General features: G+C 38.5%; 1 protein-coding gene and 1 pseudogene across 6 annotated transcripts in view; one reads left to right on the forward strand and one right to left on the reverse strand.

Annotated features, from left to right (window-relative positions):
- The first annotated feature begins 213 nt into the window (after positions 1-213).
- Positions 214-20,635, forward strand: part of LOC149235087 (succinate dehydrogenase assembly factor 1, mitochondrial-like) — a 33,234-nt gene continuing 12,812 nt past the window's right edge. For 5 of the 6 annotated variants that reach the window (XM_089372044.1, XM_089372049.1, XM_089372046.1 and 2 more), the window contains exon 1: positions 214-596. In XM_089372044.1, the coding sequence (XP_089228170.1) occupies positions 345-596 (252 nt within the window). In that variant the 5' untranslated portion in view covers positions 214-344. Of the gene's footprint in view, positions 597-15,804; positions 15,957-20,635 lie in introns of those variants that run through there. The other variant, XM_089372045.1, reaches the window with a different exon arrangement.
- Positions 16,096-20,632, reverse strand: LOC149235088 (DNA-directed RNA polymerases II and IV subunit 5A pseudogene; annotated as a pseudogene).

The raw sequence follows: 20,635 nt of genomic DNA on the forward strand, positions 1-20,635 counted from the left end.
CGATGCGTTGTTGTTCCCTCGTAATGACGAGAGTGATTAATGCGTCCCTCTAGTATATAGACACCTTGATTCAAAGTTTAATAAATAGAATTTATCTTAAAAAATAATTAATCCTGTATCAAATAATAAATAATAATGATTGTTTTAATAAATATTGTTTTTACTAATATATGAGCTTAAAATATGAGCAAAATAATAAATAAAATAACTATACCGACACTGTACCTCGCTGTGATTTAATGAAAACTGGCCCCATGCCTCCCCGGCTTTAATGAAATCTTGGTACGTGGCTGGTTTTGCAGAGCCTCTAGCCTTCGCCATCTAATTTATTGAATATCTCGTTGATGGCGCCTGCCCAAAGGCTCTCTGGAATGCAAAGGCAGGTTTTGAGTTTATACAGAGGATTCTTGCGAGCAGCCCGATCCAAAGATTTCCCCGAGCGATGCAGAGTAGAGCAAATTGTATCGGCAGAGTTCAGAAAAAATGGAAAGTCCGTAGATAAAAAGGATTTCACCTACATCGAGTATTTGCTCTGTAGAGGCAACAAGCATTTTGAGCTCTTGAAGACCGCCTCTGTAGGTTTATCGGTTATCGAGGTCAGATGATTTTTGTTTTATATTTTCTCGGTGATTGCATTTGATTTGCTGTAAACTGCAGCTGGTCTAGGGTTTTCAGGGTTTTGGATTTGGGGTTAGAGAGAAAGTTGTATAGGTATGCGGGTACCGAGGGGCAAATCAGGGTTCGCGCTAAAATCCGATTCTGCATGAAGGATCTAACCCTAACCTCAGGTCTTTATTTATGCCTATATATCCTAAACCCTACTTTTAGGCCATGATGGTTGTCAATAACCCTAAACCGTAATTTTAGGCCATGATGGTTGTCAATTACCCCAAACCGTTATTTTAGGCCACGATGTATATCAAATTTCGTTCATTTTAAGCAAGATTGAATGTGAAGCTCATTGACCCTAAACCTACCGAAGTTAATAAAATTTCCCTTAGAGGCGATTTGAATTTTTATTATCTTCTGAAGTGGGCAATGCCCTGGACATCTTTGAAGGCTCGTTTATCCTTTTAAATATGCAGAGGATAACTACAAAGCTATAACATATTTATTTAGCAGGGTTCTTTTATTTTGTTCCAATGAATTATTTTTGTAATGGGTTATCCTGTTTGGCTTTTGTTGAAAATTGAAAATTTAGGTGTACAGAACCACATGTTTTTATATTTGAGAGAGTGCCCTTGTTTCTCAAAACGTCATTTGTAGATATAAATTTGATTTTGTTAATCAGTTAAAGGAAACTGAAATTGACAATGTTTCTAAATTTATCCCTCTGATACTACTGCACAACACTTACTCCATATTATTTTATTTGAGTGGCTGGATCACGTTGAATATATTTTTCTCCTATCTTTATTTTTATTACCTCAATGGGAACGCTGATCTGCAACTGTTGCATTATCTACACTTTATTTATTTACCATTCAAATATCAAGCATGTTATCTTCAGAAGAGACATTTAGTTCAAGGAAACCCAATTGATTTATGAGCTCAGTTTCTTGAACAAAGCTTAGCCATATGCCATTTTTTTGCACCCAAAACCGTAAACAAAATAATCATCAGGCGTATAGTGGTCAATTCAAGCACTTTTAGTTTTTAGACATTTGGGTATAGATGTTGCCACTCTCGTGCTGCCAACAGAGCTAACTACTGCATCTGTGACCGGTTGGAAGTTTCAGTGACCTTGTTGGCTTACGGATGTTGTGCATGTACTGGGTGAATTCGGCACAATATACACCCATCTGTTTTGACCCCGAAGCCAAAGGTAGGGCACTTTGTTATCGAGCGGTCTTTTATCAATTAAAGAAAAAGAAACGTAATCAAGAAATATTTGAAAACAACCAGAGAATACTGATCCCAATCCTTTAAGAGTATGGGTGATTGATGTTTTTTGGGAATACGTGCACAACATTATGTAATCACATTAAAGAAAATATTCATCATATCAAACGCCAGAATGGAAACCCAGCTTCCCAATGCTAAATGAGTTGTGCATTTATGGACAATTTGCACTTGTAACGATTCATCTAAAAGAAAATATATAACCCAATTTCACAAAAATGTAAACTTAAACCTGTTCTAAAATCCAATAAAATAAATCAACAAAAGGACTTGCAATAAAGGCACTGGTCTGCCAATCCTTTTCAATTGGTTCACATTAATTCGCAATGCTTGACATTGATGTGAACACAATCTATCATATCTCCAAGGCACATCTAGAGAGTCAATATAGAAAATGTATTTTGGTGGATACAATTTACTGGGACAATTTCATCATGGATGCTATCGGGAATGTTTAATTGTTCTCATTAGAAGCTTCCATTATCATTTCCCAAAGTCGACTGAAGTTGCACGGTTATTTCTTCCCCTTAGGGATGTTATGAAATACAAAATAAAATTGCAGTGGCAGTGGATAGTATTTCAATTGTTAATGCCCCAATTTTCTAGGCAATCCAAGAGAAAAAGATACTGAAGTGTTCTTGATAAGTTTGAGCCCTCTAGGAAATTTTTATCATGCATAAATCAGAACTGAAAACTCTTATTTTGAGTAGTAAAACAACCCTTATCTTCTTCAATTACAATGCTAAACAATGTTATAAGAACCGGACTAGGCTGGTCTGACCGTTTTCAAGCAAAAACTGGTCTGAACCACTGCTAGTGATTGGAAAAGGCCAGTTCAGTACCTCACCGACCTTTTTCCACCAAACTGGCTGGTTTTGTACAATGTGACTAAGGACCCTTGGAATGCACTTTTTTAAAAAGAAAGCAATAATTTATGAGTGGGGCAGCCTAATATTCAACCTTTAGGGCTTTATTAATGCTATGCAATTAATGGTAATGTTAAATCTATCACTTCTACTTAATTTTTTAACATTACCATTAATTATTTCAGAATTTTTGAGAGTTGTTCCAACTTCATTGGATTTCGTATAGAGAAAGTAGAATTTTAGATCCCACTCAAAATACAACAGACGTAACAATTTTTAGGATATTAGGATTGGGGGGATTGCAACATTTCCATTGGAGTTCATCATGTATGAGGGTATGGAATTGACATTTAATCAAGAGCACCAAACCCTCTATGTACCTTGATTTTGGTGGCATTGATTGTTGAACTCCTTTGTCACGACCCTAGTAAAAATGTACCCATCACTCAAGCAAAATCTTGATTTGACATGTTAAGCTTTTTCTATTTTATTTTAATGCTTAGAGGGTGATATTGATGTCGAGGATCCCAATAAAGGCAATGATTTTGATGATATGTAGGTATTTGTTATAACATGATTGTTTTTTGGACTCCAGAGGTCATCTAATGCTCTTTGTTGATGTATTTTTTGGTTTAGAGATGGATTGCACTCTGTGCTATTTTGGTTATATGCACCCTTACTAGCTATATATATGAGAAAGTTTGCATAGTTGTGTACAATGGTTTGGATTCACATGGATGCACATGAATATGTGTTTTTGTCAAAATTTGTATATTTATGTATTTTATGGTCAACTGGTTTTTTGGTTCGGTTTTTTCAGGTTTGTTAATTTTCTTGAAATTTTGCAACTACTTAGACGAATTATTGAAAACAAGGCAATTGAAAACTGAAACCAAATTTACTTTCACCAAGTTACAGAGTCTCTTAACAATCTATAAGCAGCGGAAAAACACCAGAGATAAAAACACATGCACACAAAATTGACACACTTGTTTTACCCAGGAAACCCAAAAGGGAAAACTTGCTTTCTGTGTTGTGGTATTTTATTGATTGTTCTTGAGAAAATGGATCTAATACAATTCACGCTGCTACTGTAGCTAACAATATGTATTTGAGAAAGCACTAGGCTTCTCCTCGCTAATCTTAGTTTCTACAATTGATCTTGCCTTGCTTTGATCACTGCTTGATCTCAGCCCTGCACAGAATTGTTCCCTTGCTGAATAGCCTTGACTTGCTATGAGAATCTTGATCTCCTTAGCTCCACAATCCCTGCACAGTAGGCTCCTAAATCCTTGTGCACAAGCTCTTATTTCCTTGTGTACAAGCTCCTATTTCCTAGCGCACAATTGCTCCTCAATTATGTGCACTACACATACAAAGAATGATATATGAATTTGTGCCTTCGTCCTTTTCTTTATAGATAGAATTCGAACCATGCAAGGAGGCCTAGTTCATTTAGAAGTTCACTCGAGTTTCCTTCAATGGTGACTATGAGTTAACTGAGAATTCAACTCGTTCTCTTTCTAATCAACATTGAAGTCTTAACTCGTTCTCTTTCCAATCAACACCGAAGTCTTAATTGAACTTGTCATTGCCACCTCGTCTTGTAATCCATAGTTTTAAAAACCAGAATCGAGTTTCAAATGTGAAAATTTCTAAACTGAAATTCTAATATTGCAGCGATTGATTTATTTCACCTACTTATTATTCACAATAAGTTATTTACGAAATCCCTTTAGTAAATATTAAAATAAATTCTACAGCAGTTATCACACAATTATCCAGAGAAAAATACACGCACAAGAACCAATCACATCAACACTGTTATTTTTGGACAATTGTCCCCGAAAGAACCCAATGTGGGAAAACCGGTGCAGTAGATGAGGGCTTTATTAATCTTCAACAGCAATTGCTTTTACAAGGAATGATTTTACAGAGAAACTAAAAGAAAACACCTGAGACTTTCCCTTTGAGACCTTCTGACACTTTGGGGATCCCGCTCGCACTTCTGCGTCACTCTGCGTGGCCCAACGTGGCTTTGTGTCAGCCTGCATAGGCTCTGCTTCGCTCCTGTGGACTGCATCTCTCTCTGCGCCGTCTCCCACTGTCCCTGCGTCACCTCCTCCTCTGTCATTGCCTGTTGCTGATGCCCTCTTCTTCCTCTACCCTGCAACTCTCCCTCTGAAATCGATCTCCTCTATTTGAGAATCGATTTTCCTTGAGATATTGAGTATCTGTCGGTGTGTCTCCAAATGATCCTTAAGTCTTCTCATATACTTTTCCTGTCGACGAATCAACGGTCTAGATTAAGTCCCTAATCAACGGCTAAGATTAAAACAGATTTGATCCTCGTCTCTTAGAAGCTTCTCACCCTATTTGTTATTAATACCCATTAACATTTTTATTTTCCTAAGTTTAGACTTAGGAACCCATTAAAAATATTAATTATTTTAATAACTCCTCATTTGGGTGGAATTTCTCAAAACAAGTTCTGGGTCTTGGAGATCTCATGTGCCTTAGCCTCTCCTCCAAATTTCAAGGCTGGAGCACATCCGATGCTACCAAAAATCAACACTCCCTCTTAGCAATGAATGTGCTCTAGCAATGTTTCACTATAGAAACATCACATTGATCTTCCGCATCGGTACCTGTGCTGATGCTTGGCCTGCTGCCTCACATACCTTGCACTGCTGCTTCTTGTACTGATGCCCATGACACTGCCACTGCCACAGCCGCACCTGTAACAACTCCCTCTCAACATGCTGCATCATGCTGCCCATAGCACTGCCATTGCTAACTGCTGCACTGCAACTCTTGACACTTATCCATTTCTGCTACTGAAATGGATTCTTTACCATCCCCATCTTCTCCTTGAAATAAACAAACTTTGTTCTTCCTAAAGCCTTAGTGAGGATCTCTGCCACCTGTTCTCCTGTAGGAGTGTGTCTCAACTGTACTGCATCTCGTTGGACACAGTCTCTGACAAAGTGACACCCGATATCAATGTGCTTCGATCGATCATGAAATACTGGATTCTCAGAGAGCTTGATGCAACTCTGATTATCACACATGATCTTGGTCGCTTCCATCCTTCTCCTGAATAGATTCACAAGCAATTTCCTAAGCCATATGGTTTCGCACGAAGCTGTGTTAGCTTCCATATATTCTGCTTCAGCTGAGCTCAGAGCTACAAATTTCTGTTTCCTACTACACCAGGAGGTCATTCCTGATCCAATGTTGAAATAGTACCCAATTGTACTTCTTCAATCTACTGAACTTCTAGCCCAATCTGTGTCAGTGAACCCACTTAGCCTGATGTCATTGCCTCTGGTGTACAATAGTCCATGCTCGACTGTTCCTTGTATATACTTGAGAACCTAAGTCACCTGACACGGGGATTCGGGATTTGTAGGATACGGGGATTCGAGAGTCGGATTCGGACACGTTGACCCCCCGGAACATGACACGTAGGATTCGTTATATATATATATATATATATATATATATATTTGATTTGTAGGATATGGGGATTCGAGAGTCGGATTCGGACACGCTGACCCCCCGGAACATGACACGTAGGATTCGTTATATATATATATATTAAAAATTAGATATTTCTTATGCAAATTAGATCTTCATATAGATGTTAGTTTTACTGCTTACAAAGTATGTTATTAACATTATAGCATGCATAGTACATACAAAATTCAAATACATGTCACATAAATCATGATTCATAAATGAAAGACAACTTACCAGATAGTAAGATAAAGACACTGACAATTGTAGTTTTCTCATTAAGTCATCAAATCAAAATGTGTTACATAGGTAGTGCAATGCCAATGGCAAATAGAAATAGAAAATATAAAACAACTACAGGTATACAAGCCTCAAGGCAATAGGTAGCCCATGACTCATGAGTCAACAATCCTCATAGTCATCATCAAAATCAGCATCAATGTCCTCATCATCATGGTCACCAGACTCACCACTGCTCTCCTCTGCATCCTCCTCCTCCCCTGTATCCATAGTTGCCTCTGCATCTGCTGGTGTGGAGGATGACCCCTCTAAAATATCACCGTCATCAAATCTAACAGGCTCTAGCATTGGATCATTGAGATCCATGTTGGCCAATGCCAACTCAACACTGCTGTCCAGACCCATATCATCAGGAAAGACATCCCACATCTTTATCTTTCCCCTCAACCACTCTTCCCTCTGCCTGTAAATAAGACGAAGGTTGGTGTGCACATACACCATTGTCTCTGCCCTGGATTGCTCAAGCTTGCTCTTCTTCACACTATACAGATTCCCATATGTGCTCCAATTCCTCTCGCAACAAGAGGATGAAGTCACCTGAGAGAGGAGCCTCATGGCTAACTGCTGAAAACGAGGGCTTGTTACCCCATGATTTGCCCACCAAGAATAGGGCTTCTTAGCCCCCTTGTCTCTAATCACATCATATCCTGCAAATCGACCAGTGCCAGTGGAAAAATTTGCAAAGGCATCCTCCACCTCATCAAGCAATGCCCTATCCTGAAAAACCCACCTGAATGCATCTTTCCTCCCCTGTGAGATTTCACCATCCATGTGAGGAGGGAATCTGTGGGAAGGTCCACCATTCAGCCACTCATGGCTATAGTATTTTGGGTTCAATGAGTGAGCCAAACAATGTAAAGGTGTGCAATTCTTGTCCCATCTGCTGACAAGAATATCTTGTATAGTACCACAGAAGGCCTCTGGTGATGTCTCATACTCGGGGCACTCACTCTGTAGAATAATGCTCCTCATAGAGTCAATCATGGAATCCCATCCCTCATAAACCTCTCCTAGGATGGGTTTGTCTGTATCTGCAAATCGAAGCAAAGAAATGATAGGGTCCATGATCTGAATAATTAGATCTACCCTCTCCCACCAAGCATCATCTAGCACTGTGTCCTTCACTCTTTCAGAGGCTACTTGATCTGTCTTTCTCCAAAAAAACCAAAACTCAGAAATAACCATGGCCCCAAGAGCGGTCTTGATCTCCCTCAACCTCTTCAACATCATGAATGAAGAGGCAAACCGTGTATCAACAATCTTCAACAATGATAGATTGTTGTACTCCTTGTAGATAGTGAGGGCATTTGTATGATTTTGCACAAAGTTACGGATATGTCGTGCATTCTCAATAATGTTACCAATCCAAAGCACATAAGAAGCAATGGATTTTAGTGCTAAGTTCAATGAATGGACAATGCAAGGTGTCCAAAACACTTGTGGATATTTAGCTTCCACAATCATGCCAGCAACCTTGCAAACATGTGCATTATCTGTAATGATTTGCACACAAGAATCAACACCTACATCTTCAATAACTTTAATAAATAACTCACTCATAAATTGTGCATCCTTGTATTCTCCAAGTGTATCCACTGTTTTCAAGAAAACTGGACCATTCAAGGAAGACACCATGAAGTTGATGATTGGGTGTCGTGCTGGATCTGTCCATCCATCAGAAACAATGCTAACCCTAGATGTTGGCCATGATGCTTTAATAGGCTCAAGCATTTTTTGCACCTCTTTTTTTGCCTTTGTCAACAATGTGGTTCTAAGCTTCTCTGAACCAGGAGGCACATACCATGATGGAGACCCGTGAGTTAGAGCTCGACACATCTCAATAAATAGAGGTGAGCGTGCAACATTAAATGATATGAAGTTTTGATAGAAAAAGAAGGCAATGGTGAGATCAAGCTCTTTCCGTTTCTCTTTTTGAAAAATCTTGTCCATTGGACCAAGTGAAATTGCTCTTCTTTTTGCTGCTTGTCCCCCAATAGAACTCTCAAATGGAAATTTGGTGGTGCCTTTCCTCAAAAATGGAAGGGGGTCTTCATTCTTGGTTTTTCTTGATTTTGCAGCCACATTTGCCATACCAACAGTGAACTCCTTTTCCATTTCTTTCCTCTTTTGTAAAGGAACAACTTTACAAGCTCCAATTCCACAACCTGGTAAAGCCAACAAATGGTTTTTCACACAGTAATATGTGCTTTTGAAAGAATGTGGCAAAAGTTGCATCTCCATTGCACATTGCCTCCTCCCTTCCCCTTGGTGCTTGTCCCATTCTCTCTTGTGACATATTTCCACAAGGGATATTTCTCAATGCTGTCTTTAGGTCCTCCTCTTCCCTCAACATTACTTGCAGCAAACTATGATGATATTGGGGAAGGAGGGGCATCTCCAATGGAGACATTCTTCCCCTTCCTTTGCCCCCTAACTGCTGCCCTTGATTGAGCCATGAATACTGTAAAAAAAAACAAAACATGCACAAATTTGTAAAAAAATTCATAAACAAACTGCTGTAATAGAAATGCAAAAAAATAGAGATGAAATGCACTTACTTGGTGCTTGAATCTCCTTGCCGAACGCTCCACACCCTTAGCTTCTTGCTCCAAACCCTTAGCTCCTTGCCCACAGCTCAATGTATGCAAAACTGAAAGAGAGAAATGGTAAATGACTGATAGAACAACGCGTTTTTATGCCCGCGGGTTTCCCCTTTTGGGATTTGAATCCCAAAATCGTGACACGTTGTGTCCTAACGTGACACGTGTGTGATTCAATCGTGTCACGTTCTAGGATTCGAATCACCATCGAATCGTGTCCGATTCGTGGGATTCAGACACGCAGGCCATTTCCAGCGAATCCGGTTTCATAGCTGAGAACATGTTTGGTTGCTACCCAGTGCGCCCTCTTAGCTTCCACCATGAACTGACTGAGGGTTTTGACAGCATAACAAATGTCTGGCCTGGTATTGACCAGATACATCAAGGACCTTATAAGCTGTCTGTACAAGGTGGGATCGACGTCTTTATCTTTTGATGCATCTATCTTCTTCTAGTTGGTGATCATTGGAGTAGCCATAGGTCTACAGTCCTGCATCCTGAATCTCTTCAAATTTCTGTAGCATATCTCCCTTGTCCAAGGAAGATCTCACCCTTCTGCTGCCAAACTTCCAACCCCAGGAAATAATGCATCTGTCCCAAATCCTTCATGTCAAATTCTGTGGCTAGGTTTTTCTTGTAGTCTTTGATGAGCTGGATGATCCTGCCAGGAAGAGATCATCCACATAAACACTAGGATTAGAGGCTCATTCTCTACAACCAAATAGTAGAGATTAGGGTCTACGTCACTCTTGACGAACCCCATTTTCTGCAAGTAGCCATCAATTCGACCGTACCATGCCCTAAGTGCCTATTTAAGCCCATACAAGGCTTTCTTTAATCTGCATACATGAGATTTATTCTCATGTGTCTCAAGACCTTCGGGCTATTCAATGTATACTTCCTCTTCTACTACCCCGTTTAAGAATGCCGTCTTGACATCCATATGATGAATTTCCCACCCCATCTGTGCTGCAAGAGATATTACGGTTCTAATAGAAGTATACCTGGATACTGGGGTGAAAGTTTCTTCGTAGTCTATCCCTTCCTTCTGAGCATACCCCTTAGCCACAAACCTAGCTTTGTATTTCTCCACACTGCCGTCTATAGCATATTTGACCTTGTAGATCCATCTCGAACTTGCCACTGATCTGTCGTGAGGCCTAGGTACGACCTCCCAGACATCATTGACCATTATAGAGTTAATTGTTGAATTGAGACTTCTGTGATCCATAACAGTTATAAGTAGAGCTTCGGCGTAAATCACATATAGAAAGACCTTTGTCGACGCGTTTCGAACCAACTAGTGTGGTTCATCGTCAGGACAAGTTGAAGAAACAGATCCAGCATAGCATGTTAAATAGTCTGAGCAGAGTCTCCAACGGCTAAATGGACTAACGGCTAATTTTGACTCTAGGACCCAGGTCAAAATATTATTTATTAATTTAATATTATTAGTATTTTTATTATTATTTTTCCTATTATTATTTATGGAGATAAGTTAAATTAGGTAAAAATAAATAAAATAATTTTAATGGTTAATTTATTTAAATTAATTATTGATATATATATAAATATATATACATGTATATATATAATATAATTAAAGTTATAATATTAGGTTATTAACATAAAAGTTAGGATTAATAAATAAAATAATTTCAATGGTTAGTTTAAAAAGATATATTTATTTATTTAAATTATTTAATAGTTATTATTAATATTATATATATATTTTAATTAAAATCATAATATTAGGTTGTTAAGTGACGAGTATTTTCATTCAATAATAATTTTAATGGTTAGTTTAATATTATTATTTAAGGAAAATATATATATATATATATCTATATATATATATATATTTTAATAGTTATTATTAATATTATATATATATTTTATAATAAAATAATTTTAATGGTTGGTTAAAGAAGTAATATACTTATTTAAATTATTTATTGATAATTATATATATATATATATATATATATATATATTTTAATTAAAATCATAATATTAGGACAAGAGTTTTCAATTATTAATTTAATAATAATTTTTAATGGTTAAAAAAAATTAATTTAATAATTAATTTATTAATAATCAAATATATATATGTTTATATATATTATAATTAAAATTAAAATTAGGATAAAATAATATAATGGTTAGTTTGAAAAGGTAAATTTATTTATTTAATTAAATTATTTATTAAATATTGTTCATACATATATATCCTAACTAAAATTATAATATTAGGTGGTTAAAAATATATATATATATATATAAAGGAAAGAGTCCAGAGCAAGAAGGATAAACCCTAGGAGACAGGAAGGTTCCAGGGGGAACGACGAAAGCGAAAAAGATGAAAGGGGGGGGGAGACTAACATGAAAGGGCAGGGATCCAACATCTACTGATCTTCCAGCCGTCATCTCTATTGAGATTGTTAGGCCTTCTTTCGATCTCAATAGCTTCCCTGAGCTTACGATGATGGAACTGGGCAACTTTGGCAACAACCTTAGCCTCCTCAATACATACCTGATGCTTGGTCTTATCCACATGCTCTGCTAACGCTGAAGACTTGGTTCTCCCATGTCTTAGGTTAGCTGCATGTTCGCTGATCCTCTGATGGATGGAGCGCCCTGTTTCCCCGATATAGGGGGTCCCACAAGAACAAGGGATCAAGTAGACACCCTTCATGTCCTTAGTGTTAACGAGATCTTTCACCGATCGGAGGGAATTACGAATTGTGCTGAGGGGTCTAAATGTAGAGGGAATGTCATACCTCTTAAGGATCCGAGCAATCTTGTCCGTGGTTCCTTGGACATAGGGAAGATGGACACCTAGTCGGCGCTCCTTAGGTTCTTTCCTAATAACCGCATTTCTAGAGGCTTTAAGGAAAGCCTTCTGACCTAGGCGCCTACTATATCCATTCTCCACAAAGGCATCAAGGAGATGGGATCTCTCTATATCAAAGCTCTCATTATCAGAAATCCTAAGGGCACGAGTAGCGAGGGTGTTAAGGACACCCATCTTCTGAGCAGGGAAATGATGGGAGTCGGCATGAAGATACTGCTCAGTATGTGTTTTCTTCCGGAACATAGAGTGGGAGAGATAGTCGTCCTTATTCTTAGAGATAAGAATATCTAGGAAAGGGAGGCAACTATTGACCTCTTTTTCCATGGTGAACTTAATGGCAGAGGACTGATTGTTGAGGTGATTGAAGAAGTGATCCAACTCCTCTTGGCCATGGGACCAGATGACATTAGTGTCATCTACATACCTTTTCCAAAGCTTAGGAAGGAGACGAGCCGAGGCTAAAGCTTTGGCTTCGAAATCTTCCATAAAAAGATTCACAACAATCGGGGAAAGGGGGGAGCCCATGGCAACACCACAAGTCTGTTCAAAGAACTCACCCTCGAAACAGAAGAATGTGGAAGTGAGACAGATCTCAACCAGATGCGCGGTATCGGGATCCGTTAGGCGATAGATCACTTCCAAGGCCTCCTTTATAGGGATGCAAGTATAAAGAGAGACCACATCAAAGCTGATGAGAATGTCCTCAGGTTCAAGCCTAATATCCTTAAGCTCCTTAATGAAGGAAGCAGAGTCTTTCACGAAGGACTCAGTGCGACTGACCAGGGGCTTAAGTTTAAGGGCCATGAACTTAGCAAGAAGGCAGGTTGGACCACCAACTAACAAATGAGCCATTAGAGCAACTAGAGTTGAACCATCAACTAACAAATGAGCCATTTCACTATTAAGTGTTGAGTACAATTGTCGTTGTCATGTTATCGATTTAAGCTACACAATTATATTATTCTTTTTTGCTTGTTTCCAATGAGAAGAATCCCAAGATCGTGGGAAGACTTCACTTTTGAGATGACACAAAAAGTACGACTGAATTCATTTGTTCAATTCCTGTGCAACTTTGAATCCAATCCATATTTGTTCAAAGACGTCTGTTGTATTTTCATAGTATGTTAAAAAATCCGTAATAGCCTTGATCTCATATAAGTTCGTAGCAAACAATGTTATAATCACAGTACCGATTGAAATGATAAGCAGGGGGTAACATAGGGTAGTAAAATCATGATTATTTCCAAATGATAGGATGTATGCCCCGATAAGAGTAGCACAAGAAGCTTCAATGTAGGATCTAAACAAATTTGAGCCCATGCTAGCTATGTCTCCATATTAAGATAATCATTATTCTTGATAGGAATAACATCCATTTTGCATTCTTCAATCATGGCAATGTTACATAGTAGTGACAAGCTTCCTTAATTCAGAGTTGGATCATGAACATGCAGAGCTAACTCATGGTTTTTTGTCTTTGGCTCTACTTGTTTTCTTCGTCAAACTTTGGTGGAATTTTCAGATAACATCTGTTCTTTGATTTGCTTAGGAACCACCTCATGCCACTTCTGTAGTCCTACGCTATGACCAAAAATGTGACATTGATAATATTCTATATTGAACTTGAAAAATGGAGTAGCTGAGTTGTGATTTCTACTATCATAACAATTAGCAACTCTATCTTGTCTAACTGTAAACTTACTTCAAATTCATCTTGATTTCTTTTCTTACTTTCATTGTAACTAGAGCTTTGAAGGATATAGCTTTCAAGTTTTACCTTGATTTTGATTTTAGGTGACTTAGGGCTTTCATCATCTTTGCATGAAGTCTCACCTGTATAGCCAAGACTTGATTTGTCAAATGGTGTCCTTTGGCAATTGAGGATGTTATCTAACACTTGTGTGCTCTTCAAATTCTTGCATAGCTTGTCAACTTCATTTCTCAATGAGTTAATTTCTTCTTCAAGCCTCTCACAATCTTCTTCTCTCTTCATTCACTTGATCTTCATCACTTCTTCTGCTCTCTTTGTTTCTTCTAGGTGAATTTTCAAGGGAGTGACTTCTTCTTCATGTCTCCTTTCTTGTCGATCAAATTTTGCTTCAGGCTTGTTCAAATCTTCGAATATTTCCTTAAGATGGCTTGTCATAATTTCTTCTTTCTTTTTTGTTTCCTTTAATTGGAGTATTAGGAGGACAACTTCTTCCTTTGTACTAGGTTATGATTCTTTTCTTCAACATCTTGCATTTGCCTCTTAAGTTCTTTATTTTTTTTCTCTATCTACTATTTCTTTTAGAGCAGCCACAAGCCCTACTTTAAGGTCTACTTCAACCTTTACTTCAAAGTCTTCTTCATCTTCATAGTCTTTTATGCTTTTGGTGTTTTCATCTATCTCTTTTGATCCTTGATCATTTTTGTGTTCTTGCTCCACATACTTTGGTTTTGGCTCAACAGACACAAAGACAGGTTCTCCATAAAGCTTTTTGTAATTTTTCCCAGAGGCTTTTGGCTGAAGAACATTGACCCACCTTGATTTTTATGGAATTTGATAGGTCATTCAAGATGGATTTCAATGCTTTCATGTTGTTTTCCCTTGAGTCTTTTGCAACTACATCTGATGATGGAGTTTTTGAGGCTGTGTACTTGTAACCATTGAATCCCAGACATCACATCCTAGAGCCATCAAATAGAACTGCATTCTTTTGCTCCATGACACAGCTTCTTCCATCGAACAAGGTAGCTTTGCCAACCTGATTGACTTTTGATTTCATGACCGAGGAGGAGATATCTTTAGAGGGTTTGGAGGTTTTCCTTGTTGACTTTGCCATTTGTGTTTCTAGGATCTACCTTCCAGTTGTTAGGCTATGCTTGAAGGAACTGGCTCTGATACCAATTGTTGGAAACACTAAGGGGGTGGGGGGTGAATCAATATTTCTTTCAATTGTTTATTAGCTAGTTAAAGTTTTCCTTATTTAGAAGCACAAGTTATGCCAAAACAAAAATAATTTTATTATTAAAAACAATAGTGAGGACTTCAATCCTTTTTGACAAAATTAAGTTCCAACCTTTTCAAATAATTTAATTCTACAAGGCATCAAACTTTTATAAGTACACCAATCCTTTCAAGCAAATCCATGCTCCAACTTGGTCTATATGAGGACACCAATCCTCTCAAGCTAATTCAGGGACCAACCCGATCTATATGAGGTCACCAATCCTGTCAAGCTAATTCAGGCACCAACCTGATCTATACGAGGACACCAATCCACTTAGGCTCTAACCTTTCCTAAAACACTTCAAATACAACTCAATCAATGATCAAGGTACTGCTGCATGGTGTCTTCTAGAATTGCTTCAAGATGGCTTCAATGACTAATCCAAAATCTCTTAAATGGCTGCTCCAAAACCTCTTCAATAACAAAAGATTCTTCAAGGTTAGCTTTAAGTCTGCTCCAAACAAGCTCCAAAGTCTGTTTCAGTATTGTCTTCAAGCCTGTTCAAAGAATGTCTTCAAGTTTGTTCCAAAAATGTCTCCAAGGGCTGCTTTTGAAAACTGCTTGTAACCTAACATCTCCTGGCACTTTAACTCTGGCAATTCAATGACACATGCACATTCAACAACTTCAACACCAACATGCTCCATAATCTCATGGCTTTAGATAAGGTGCTCCCAGTAGCAACATTCGCATATACTCAACCATACAAGGTCTGTAGCAAATCTTAGTTCTTCTTGTATGCTCACATTAGTGAACAATACTCCGTGCAGATCACAATCGATTCAAGGGCAAGGTTGCGGGGGAGTGGCGTTGGGAGCGACCTGGGATTGTGCTCCAAAAAAAACCGCTCCTTGGCTTTCTTCACAAAAATGTTCCTAACACAGAATGTTTGAAAGTGGTTCTGACCTCATTGGATTTCATATGGAGAAAGTATAGTTTTAGATGTCACTCAAAATCCAACAAACTTATCAGTTTTTCAGTATTGGAGGGATTGCAATGTTTCCATTGGATTTGTCATGTACTAGGGTATGGACTCGTATTTAATCAAGAGCACCAAGCCCTCTATGTACCTTGACTTTAGTGACATTGGTTGTCGAACTCTTCTATCATGACCCTACTAAAACTGTACCCATCTCTCAAACAAAATCTTGACTAGACATGCTACATTTTTTTCTATATTATGTTAATGCTTAGAGGGTGATATCAATATCAAAGATCCCAAGATAGGCAATGATTTTGATGATATGTAGGTATTTGTTGTAGCATGATTTTTTTGGACGCTAGAGGTCATCTAGAGCCCATTTGTTGATGTATTTTCTGTTCAAAGATGGATTGCACTGGATGCTATTTTGGTTATGTGCACCCTTACATGCTATATAAATGGTAAACTTGTAATTTGTGGACCCGTGGTTGATGAAGATTATAACTACTAGATGAATGATGTTATATGGTTTAATCCATGTTTTTATGTTTTTTATCACTAATTCATCATCCTACATGCTTTTGTTGACATATATGCATCCAAATATATAAAAATATATATTATTTAAAATTCTCTCCCAAAATCGCCACTGACCCGGGAGCTTTTGAAAATGTCGCTCCCCGCTCCTGGTTCCACTCCCGCTTCACTCTCCCAAGCAACCATGTTCAAGGGACAATGATCAATCTTCAAATTTAATTGATTTAAGGGACACCAATCAATCTTCAAATTTCTCATCAGCGTTCTCAGATTACACAGATAACACTGCGATCTCTGTACTGGAACAAACAGAAAACCAAAAAAAACGTTCACAATCTTTAGATCACATTATTTTATCAACCTTGATCGCGACACTTCTTTATTGACAAGGCCTTCTTTTTCAAGTTCAAATCTGTATCTCTTTTTTTAATCCATGAGTTAATTCCTCTCCAATCTTGTGAATTAATTATCTTATACTAGCAGATAGGGATTTTTGGGGTGACCTGTGCATTTGATTTGGGGTCGACTTGTAAATGTGAGTGTAATCCGCTGCATTGCCCCGTTGTATTCGTCACTCTTCTTCTTTGTTTGGCTGTGGGAAGCCATGACTTTTCTCCTTAAGAGGAGGCGGAATGGAGATCCGGTTTCTCATTGTTGAAGGGCCTTCGAACATTCTCCTGCAGCAAGGATTCGAATCCTTGGGAACACATCATCGACATAGTGTGTACAGGTCTGGGAAACTTCCAAATGAAATTTTCCTGAGAACTCCTGGAGACTTTTCCTTGCAAAAGGTGTCAAGGCTTGCTGTACCACCAATATAGCTTGAAACACACCCTCAGATTTCATGCTTTCCACATATGTTTTGATGGTCGTCACTCCCACTTTGGCCTCTGCCAGAAAGAAAACAAATATCTGTTCGGAAGGATTGTTGCGCTTGGCTTTTTTGATAACAAGATCTCCCTTCTTTGGGTCTTTTCCGAACTTATTGAGGAACCACTCTTTGGTCGTGTTGATCTCGAAGTCACCCATGAGATAACATCTATCATTGAGCATCTGAAGAACGGTTCGTTGGATTCTAAAGAGCTTGTTTGTTTGCTCATCCAACGCCATGGGGAGTTGCTCTGCCTATCTGCTTAATTCCTTCGCGAGTTACTTTCAAAGCGTAGGAGTTGTCTGTCTTGAAACCATAAACCCTTTCGCCTATGCTGTCTTGAAACCATAAACCAGAGTTAACGGATCTTCAAGAGGTGGTTAAGCACATGTTGTGGAACACACGAGGAGCGCTGAATTATCCATTGCCCAACAGATCCTTTGCCAAATCTAGCATGCCTAAAAATGACCATTGCTAAAAATCGAAAATGTGTGCATGTCAATGAAGTTAGGCTCATTGAATTTGATTTTCTGCAAGGAATTTGGATATGTGCTTAGAATCTCCATGTGAGCCTCAAAACCTCAACTACTAAAAATAGCAATGTCTCACACGTCACGCAGAAATAGCTCATCAGAATAATGAGCTCGCACGTTTGACATTAAAGCCTTTGAATTCTAGCTGCTAAAAATAGTAGTGTCCTCCAGAACTGATGAAAGTGGCCGTGAAATGTCTTTGACTATGAAATGGGCTGAAATCATTGAAAAATCCTTCATCTGATCTCTATGAAAGCTGGCTCTGATCTGTGTGGAAGCAGCAAACTCTGAAAGCAGACGCCAAATGACAGCTGAATGAGAGTTGGCTCTTAACCCTCTAGTTTGCAAGGGGCAAATCTGAGGGTTAACATGGCCCAAAGGATTTTTGTGTTGATCTCTAAGCGCACCTTGGTATTCATGATATTAGCATCAATATTATGAAACTTAATGAGCCATCACACTTGAACAAAGAGGGGCATGTTTCTCACTGGGAAAGGTACCATTCCAGAGTTCTATTGTTCAGTTTGAGAAGATATGTTTTTCGATACACGAACTAGAACCATAAGAAGCAAGCACAACAATTTAGTTGGTCAAAAAACGGTTACCATATCAAGCAAAATGGATTTCCCAGTTTATGTTTGAACAAAGATTTACTGATCTTTTACAGAATTGGGTACAGTTCCTTATTAAGTAGAAAGGAAAAGAGTAAATGATACCTCAATAGGCGGGGTTTACATCTTCCTGCAATAGGCTACATGAACTCGGAAAAGGGGTGTGCCCCTTGTCCCCGGTGTGGCTTGGGAGATGCCCATCCTTCTCCTGGGGAAAAGACAGGCATTTCCTAAGCTCTCCGGGGGTGCATCCAATAACCCCAACCCAATTCAAGGGATGTTCCTATTTAGGCTAATTAATTCCCTTGAAATTGTGGTATGATTAGATTTCTGGATTCTCTGTAGATTGTCACATTCCCAGTGTCCATTCCTTGAAGAAAGGAATATTGTTGTCTTCACAACAACTGCTAACATCCTGCAGTATTTTGTTGGATTGACTTGAAAAAAACTGCATTATTTCTCTAATCTCTAGTTAAACTCATTTCTTGTGGACTATAGTCCTCGATGCGTTTGTCCTCAATTGTAGAATAAAACAAACATAAAAATCTAAGACAAAAAATGTTCAATGGTTTATTTGCTCAATCCTTTACACTCTTTGGGGCAATACATAACTTGAAAATAAAGTCTTCATTGAACACGCAGCCAATAGGATACCAACAAACGCATACATATCTAATTTTTTTTAAATTAATTTTTTATTTAATTTATCATTGGGGAAATCCGTAACTAGAACATTCAATCATTGCTGCCTCCAAGAATCACATAGTGCTGCTACCAAGAGAAAAACCCTGGGCCTGTTATGATAGCACACAAACCATACCGAGCAAGGTTACCCATGATTCCAACCGAGGAGGGTGGCATTAGCACCATGAATCCCAACCACTCCGGCTACTCTTGACTGGCTGTAAACAGATCTGAGTTACAAAAGGGCAATGTATTTTCTTAACCCTACACCTTGTTTGGAACATGTATAATTTGAAAAGAGAGCCCAACAATCATTTCTTCCACCATGGAGATGAAGCAGCAAACCACTTTTGGGCCCCAATTTGGTGCTTGGGGTGCTTATTTCCAGTTGCAAGAACTGATTTTTTTTCTGTTTTGGCTCCTTCTTCTTGCTGTGGACAGTACGCAGTGGACAAAGGCTTCATCTTCTTGCTGTGTACAGTGATTGTATGCAGTGGGTATCTGCATTTTGGTATGTGGGCGCCATTTTGCTGCCATGGTCTTCAATTTTTAGTTGCAGGCAGTTTTCTGTTGTAAGTAACATCTTCTCGCAACCGACAATGATTTTATGTAACACACACCATTGTCTTGTTGTTGGCATTCATTTCAAGCTTCTTTATATTATTATATATATAACCGAAGAAATAAGCTTGCAGAATTTCACCCACTTCTCCAGAGTCCTAGATGGAGGTTGGTATTAACTGGTAGCTTGAATGAGCAGATGGTAACCTCAAAGGACTCGATGGGAATGGATCCTGTGATCTCATATCAGACTGCAGTTTTGGCAGATGTTGTCAAACTAACCAAGCTACCATGTGCGCGCGCACACAAAAACACCTGCACTTGGCATGCTCTATTTTTCAGGGTTTGTACTGGGTAGTTCCTGTACTAAAGATGCCCTCCACACCTGATATTCATTGCAAGTGCATGCTCTTTTTTTCAGGGTTTGTACTCGGTAGTTCCTGTACTAAAGATGCCCTCCATACCTGAGATTCATTGCAAGTTTGATGTGTTTGTGTTTTGATGCACCCATGAGCTTGTCAACTGAGATTCATTGCAACCCTAAGTGTAAAATATTGATGTATATACCTGCACTTGGCATAGCCTATTTTGGAGGCTTGTACCAGGTACACCATCTCTAGAAATATCTAGTACCTGGGTACTAGAAATGTTCCCATACAAGAGACTCCATGCAACTTTGATGTGCATGTGTGTGTTTTGATGCACCCATGAACCTGGGGTACTAGACATTTCTAGTACCCTGGGTACTAGAATGTCCCCATACAAGAGACTCCATGCAATTTTGATGTGCATGTTTGTGTTTTGATGCACCCATGAACCTGGGCAACTCAATGTAATGCATAAGTACTAAGTGTAAAATATTGATGTGTTTTATTTGTAGCA

The sequence above is a fragment of the Pinus tabuliformis genome, chromosome 8 (assembly GCF_031772625.1).
Source record: "Pinus tabuliformis cultivar Carrire ecotype Pingquan chromosome 8, CPIR1, whole genome shotgun sequence".
Taxonomy (NCBI): Eukaryota; Viridiplantae; Streptophyta; class Pinopsida; order Pinales; family Pinaceae; genus Pinus; species Pinus tabuliformis.